Genomic DNA, 7,170 nt, shown 5'->3' with positions numbered 1-7,170 from the left:
TTAGGGAAATGGATGGATCTGGAGAATATCATCCTGAGTGAAGTAACCCAATCACAAAAGAACAAACAGGTTAAAGTTCTTAAGGGACATATGTTTTGTCTTAGGACTTACAAAGTATTATTTCCATAAATAAAGATGATCAAAGTGTTTCATGTAAGGGAGGATATATAACATGAACTAACAAGTGTCAGGAAAGTGGCAATGTGTTTGGAAACAATATAGTTTAGTTTGAGCAGGCCTATAATATATAAAGGAAATTGGTAGGAGGTAAATTTTTTTTTAAAGATTTATTTATTTATTGTTATATGTAAGTACACTGTAGCTGTCCTCAGACGTACCAGACTAGGGCATCAGATCTCATTACAGATGGTTGTGAGTCACCATGTGGTTGCTAGGATTTGAACTCAGGACATTGGGTAAAGCAGTCAGTGCTCTTACCCACTGAGCCATCTCACCAGCCCCCATGGAGGTAAATTTAGTTAGGTGCACTGGGGATAGGTCTTGGATGATGTGCTGGTTAGTTTTAAATTGATACAAGCTAGAATAATTTGAAAGAGAGAACCTCAATTGAGAAAATGTCCCTAGACTGGCCTGAGGACAAGACTGGTGTGTTTTCTTGATTGACAATTGTGGGAGGGTCTACCTCACTATGGGCAGGTGTTTCTGGGTGCTGTAAAAAAGCAGTCAGGGCAAGGCATGGGGAACAATTCAGTAAGCAGTACTCTTCCATGTATCAGCTCCTGCCTTCAGGTTCCTGCCTTGACACCCTTCAGTGATGGCGTGTGATATAGAACTGTAAGATGAAATTAAACTCTTCCCTCTCCAAGTTGCTTTTAGTTGAGAAGTTTTTGTCACAGTAATAGAAACTAAACTAAGACAGAGGGCAGGACTCAAATACAGAACAATTTATCTTATCTTTGTTCTTTACTTATCTTTAGAATTTGTACTAGTATGTAAATATGTACTGAGCTTTTGCTCTCTTTTGTAGCAATTGATTCAACTGCATGTCTGAAGAGTAGATTTCCATCTTATTCTTTTCCACTCCTCTCCACTGTGCTCAGAAAGTCCTAAGTGTAGAAGATACTTGGTTTTGATTGCAAAGCAAGATTCCATCAGATGTTTATTGGCTTCTGCTAAAGATTCACATGTTTGCTTTTGATCATTCCAGGAAAGAGGAGCTGGTGGTGGCTGAGACAGTGGAAGAAGTGAAAAAAGAACCTGTTCTGGTGTGTCCGCCCTTACGAAGCCGAGCCTACACACCACCCAACGATCTCCAGAGTCGCTTGGAGTCTCATATTAAAGAAGTTCTTGGTTCATCTCTTCCTAATAATTGGCAAGATATCTCCCTGGACGATGGACATGTGAAGTTCAGACTCTTGGCAAAATTAGCTAATGACTTAGGCCATGCAGTACCTAACTCCAGGCTTCACCAAATGTGCAGGGTCAGAGATGTTCTTGATTTCTATAATGTTCCTGTTCAAGATAGATCTAAATTTGATGAACTCATTGCTAGTAATTTACCTCCCAATTTGAAAATCAGTTGGAGTTATTGAGCAGTCCGGTCACTGAACACATTAAGATCATTCTTATTCTCGTCACTAGGGTGACTGACAAACCTTGTGAGATGTTACCTATCAGAACTTGTCTCAAAACTTTCTTTTCCTATACCTTTTTTTTTTCTCCTTATAGAAGAACACACCTTTTTTTTTCTCATGGAGAATCAAAAAAGAAAATATTTTCACATTTGCTAAAGCTATCTTTCCCCAATAAAATCAAGTCTTGATAATTTATGAAAACGTTTTTATTCCAAGGTATATAGTCAGGATTGTTGAGAGGAACAGAAGTGACAGCATGAAAACATTTAAAGGGGCTTTATTATGTTACCTTACATTAGGATCTGGGTAGTCCATCAGTGGCTGTTTCACACCAGAGAGGCCGAGAACCTGATAGTTGCACCCTTCACGAGGCTGACTGTCAGTAGTACCAAGCTGTTGCTGAAGGTCTGGGGGATTCTTTGAAGAGCGTACTGATCTTCAGTTCATGCTGGCTGCCTGAAGAAGCTGGTTCTAATATGAATGAAGAGATGCAGCAATGGCAGGAACAAGAGTGATGCATTTGTCAGTAGAGTGAAGGCAAGCAGGCAGAAAGCAAACCTCCTGCATGGGTTCTGCCCACATTTACAGCGCACTTCCTTCTAGAGAGATAATCTGATTAAGAAAATCCCTCAGTGGAGTGGCCAGCTGCTTGTCTTTTAGTTGACTCTAGATCAGTCAAGTTGTCAACCAAGATTAACCATCACACGAAAATACTAAGTAACTTGGGTTTCAGATAGGAGGACATTGCAAGGTCAAGTGTTTTCTTTGCCCTTCATATGGCTAAAGTACTAGTTTCAATAAAATGTCCTAATCTTATTAAGGCTTAAAGATATGGGGTTGTTATATATGTGTATACAAGTAAGGAATGTATACTGAGAATTTTGGTGTCTTTAAACAACCCAGAAATACTGTCAGATTGTTTTCCAGGTGTGGGGTAAGAAGTACTGCAGGTGTAGCCCATAGGGCTGCTTCAGGTTGTCCACAGCAGCTGACTGATTTGCTTTGGGATCTAGCAGGGCATGATTTTTCCAGCTGCACATAGTTTGTGCGATTGTGTGAGGTTTGGAATTCTGTTTTTTTTTCAGAGGGTAAGTGTTAGGGTCCTAAGAGGTGGTGGGTTGTTGATTTTTTGCTGTTGGTTGCCGTTTGTTAAGCAGTTATGAACAGAGGAGAAACAAGAAGAAATTAGATATTCGAAGATGGAGATCACACTTGCCCCAAGGAACTTGATGCCCCTGATTGGCAGAAAGTCTAATGATAACATCACCCCCTTTCCCCTCCATCCTTTTTTCTGTGCTATCTAGTTTTAAGGGGTGGAAGGGGTGGAGAAGGGTGGAAGAAAGGAGAACCCACAGAGTCGCCTAAAGGCCAGCTACCAGACAAAGCATATTGGGTGCTTGCAAGAAACATGAACCTCTGACATACGTTACAGAAAGTTCCCCTCTGTCTTACTCCATGAGTAAAGATGGAAGAAAGGACACTTTTCTGGCTTCATCTCGGAATTAAAGTGTAATGACTTTGCTTTCTTTTTTAATGAAATTCACTTTCATGTATCACTTTATTATTTCCTTAAAATGAATATTAGAAATGAGAAAAATAGAATACCAGTTATTATGTTTTAAATGTTACTGCTAGATTCTACATTTACTTTCATATTGTCAAAGTATATTTCAAACTGTAGCTTTGAAAGTGGCCTTGTGGCACCTGTGATTAGTTCTTAGCATGGCACATGTTTGTATTTGATGTACTTATTATATGTAGAGATGATTTACATAAGTTACCAGATAGATCTGAATCACAAAATTGGTGATTATATTTAAAATCATAATAGGAAGGTTTTAAGCATAGGAAAGTGTATTCTTTTTCCTTGGATGATTTTGTTGAATCGGTTGCATACATACATTCTAGCAAATTCATTAGGGAAAAAAAAATAGTCAAGGCAGAGGAGATGGCTTAGTGGGTAAGAGTGCTTGACCTGCAAGCCTGAGGACCTAGCTTAAAACCCCAGTACCCATGTAAAAAGCTGCATATAACCACGTGTGCCTATACCACCAACACTGGACAGTGGATGTGGGTGAAAGCCCAGTGGCCAGCTAGGCCAGCTAGTCAGAAAAATGAGATTCCCATTCAGTGATTTGTTTTCTCAAGGCAACTAGGTGAAAATCACTAGAGAAAACTCTGTCCTGCCCTGGCCTCAGTGTGCACACAGCTGTACATACCCACACTGTCTGACTGGACAGTGTCTAAGAGAAAGTCACAGTATCTAATAGTAGGTACACATGTTATTCCTTACATTATGAGCTGCAATCTCTGGATTCCTGGAGTTAAGACACAATAGCTCCTGTTTCTGAGAAGACTCAACATGGGACCATTTGGATTTTACATGCAGAATTTGCTTATCTTGTTTCCCATACAAGAGCATACTGAAAGTAAAGAGGTGGGAAGTCAGAATGGAAAGAGACAACTTTTGGCTACAACTGGACAAGCGACTGCAAAACTCACTATTCATATTATTGTTAAAGTAGAAGCTGCTCTTTTGTACTCCAGAGCAATGCCGTTCAAGATTTATATGGAGATGAGTCATTTGGAGATGATGTTAATGTCTGGAGTGATTGTAAACTTCCACATCTCTATAATACTCAGAAGTAACGTGGTCCCAGGGTCGCGAAGTAACCCCGAAGAGGCAGCCAAGTTACCCTTCTGTAAAACCCAGGTTAGCTGCATATCCGTTAGGAACTCTAGAGGGCGGCGTTGGTTTACACACAGCACGATACACTTTTATAATAGAGATCTCACGGAACAGGTTTATTTGTTTACTGAAGTAGCTGAACATACACAAAAAGCTTTATATTTTAAAAAACATGAAATGGAAAAGGCATAAGCTTTCTGATTTTATGTATTTGAATCTATGAGTTCAATGTGCATTTGGTAAAACGTAATAAAATCATTAGCAAGTCAAGATAAATGGTCTTACATAAACTTTATGTTTCAAGTAGCATAAGAGACTCCCTCACTTGCTGGGTTTTGTTTTACCATGGAAATTTTTATGACTTCTGTAGTAAACACATCTAGAAAATAGAAGATACATCAAAAGTGGGAAGGAAAGATCACCTCAGTATACAGATAATAATGTAACATTCCAATATATTTCCAAAAGAAAAAAATGTATTTTTATTCTACAGATATGTGTCCATGTATGTTGGTGTGCTTGCAAATATGTACAGAGAATCTTGCTTCATCCAGTTTTTACACAGGTAGTGGTGGAACTCGGACTCAATGGAGAGCACATTATTGATTGAGCCATCTCCCCAGATCTATTTTCTGCATTTATTTTTTTATTTTTTTATTTTTTATATAAGGTTTTTCTGTATGGCCCTGGCTCTCCTGGAACTCACTCTGTAGACTAGGCTGGCCTCGAATTTAGAAATCCGCCGGTCTCTGCCTCCCAAGTGCTGGGATTAAAGGCATCTTAAAACTACCTTGGAGTTTTATGCACTCTGGAGTTTAACCACTCTGGACTCCAGCATGTGGCATCACATTGCCAAATTCACATGAGGTCTCCTTAGCTTTAAATCAGAATAGTACAACCTTTTGATTATCTACAGACACGTTGTGTTCTATTCATAGCTGCCCTGGAATAAGTGCAGCTTGTGGGCTACAGGTTGAACATACATGGTGTGTGGAAACAGATCTGGTGGTGGTGGGACGATCCTGGGTATTCTATCATTTTTCATTTCACTGCAGACAGAAAATCTGATTTTAGTATTGTACATTTATTGAAACAACTCAGCTCACATCATCTTAAAAATATTTAAAGTGTGTTCCCACCTGTGTGTACAGATGTGCAGATGTGTGCACGTTTGATGCCAAAAGAGGGCATCAGATCCTTCAGAGCTGAAGTTGTAGGTGTTTGCAGGAAGGTCAGCTTGTTATATGGGTGCTGAAATCCAAACTAGTCCGGGTTGTACAGCAAACACTCAACCACTGAATCATTGCTCCAGCCCGTAATTTGTTTTTGTTATTTTAGTTTTGTAATATTAAACTGAGGCCTAGGAAGGAATGTTCTGCAAGTTCAGAGTCCAGAAGTAGCTGTATTGACTTTTGTTTTTTGTTTTTTTTAATTAGTGACCAGATAAAACCAAATAGTGACAGTGGAGTTTTAAACAAACGAGGTCAGGGAGATGTTCCAGCAGGTAAAGGCACTGAGAACTTTAGGTCATTGTCCACTGACCCTTATGTGGAGTATATGTTGCATGTGCATGTGCCACTATGCATGTACACATACACACTATATATTTATACACACATATTGTAATATATATTGTATAAAAATGTATTTAAAAATGAAACCTCCTAAAGCAAAGCAGAAAGGAAGGAAGAAGAGAGCTAGGCTCCCTACCCTGTAAGTTAATATGTAGGCAGAGCAGGGATGGGGCAGGGAGCAAGGGTTGCACTGCGTGCTCTGTAGCCTAATGTGAGATGCAATATCGAGCATTTGAGGCTTTGGTCTTGGGGCAACTGAGATTGCGTCCTTGTCCTTTCCTGCTGGAAAAGTGGGAAAGGAAATATAGGTTGGTTTGTGATCAAAGCTCTGAGTTGCTTGGAAATATGTTAAAATTCACAACTCCTAAATTGAACATAAAAATCCGATGTTTTTTTCTCTAGTTTTGGGGACTTAGTACCTCACAAGGACAAATACTCCTTTTGCTCCTGCCATGATGGAGAGCTCTGAAGTTCCCACAAGAGCTAGAGTACAGATGTTACTGGAGACCTGTGCTCACTAAGATGTTTTTAAGGGACACGAAAGACCATCAGAAACCACTTCCCTCTCCTTCATGCTGTCTTCATCTCTAAGAATAGTTCTCCCTCTTTTCAGCATTTTTCTAGAATATAGTATACAAAAACCCTAGTCTGGAGCACTAACTAAATTTCACTATGTTTCATTTAAAAGATGATTTTCTTTTAAGGCTAGGAATCAGATACATTAGAACTACACTCTATGAAAATACATCATGAAATGGAAACCTCATGACTATGCAATTTGAGAATACTTCCTATAATCAATCATCAATAGAATAAGAATGGGTATTTAAAAAGAAAGAAGGAAAGAAAGAAAAAGAAAGAAAGAAAGAAAGAAAAAGAAAGAAAGAAAGAAAAAGGAAGGAAGGAAGGAAAGAAAAATGACTAGAATCAGTTTCTCCTCCTTGGATAAACTAGTTGGCAAGTGAAATCTAGGAAGGACCTAGTGGCTGATGCTGATGCTGATGCTGATGCTGATGCAGGGTGGAATTCTACAGCTTGGAATAGAGCTGTGCTTAGTCTTCAGCGACTCAATGGGAAAATTCGTACAGATCAGTTTGAGAGTTAGAGATAGAGATTCCATTTCTGATTGCATTCTTCATTCTTACATGATCTTAAGTCTGCAAATTCTAGGAGATTGTAATGAGACAAATATAGATTCTTTTTTTTTATTAGATATTTTCTTTATTTACACGTAAATTTCTCCTTTCCCAGTTTCCCCTACAAAAAAACAAAGAAACAAACAAAAACAACAAAAACAAACCCCTGTTGCCTC

At 38.9% G+C, this 7,170-nt stretch overlaps 1 protein-coding gene across 1 annotated transcript in view; it reads left to right on the top strand.

Annotated features, from left to right (window-relative positions):
* The window catches only part of Mrpl50 (mitochondrial ribosomal protein L50), a 12,760-nt gene extending 8,200 nt beyond the window's left edge, over window positions 1-4,560 (top strand). The window contains exon 2 of the mRNA XM_031377384.1: window positions 1,169-4,560. Within this exon, the coding sequence (XP_031233244.1) occupies window positions 1,169-1,553 (385 nt within the window). The 3' untranslated portion in view covers window positions 1,554-4,560. The remainder of the gene's footprint in view (window positions 1-1,168) is intronic.
* The last annotated feature ends 2,610 nt before the right edge of the window (window positions 4,561-7,170 follow it).

Source organism: Mastomys coucha, unplaced genomic scaffold (genome assembly GCF_008632895.1).
Source record: "Mastomys coucha isolate ucsf_1 unplaced genomic scaffold, UCSF_Mcou_1 pScaffold18, whole genome shotgun sequence".
In the NCBI taxonomy this organism is placed as follows: Eukaryota; Metazoa; Chordata; class Mammalia; order Rodentia; family Muridae; genus Mastomys; species Mastomys coucha.
This window is presented reverse-complemented; position numbering and strand designations above follow the sequence as displayed.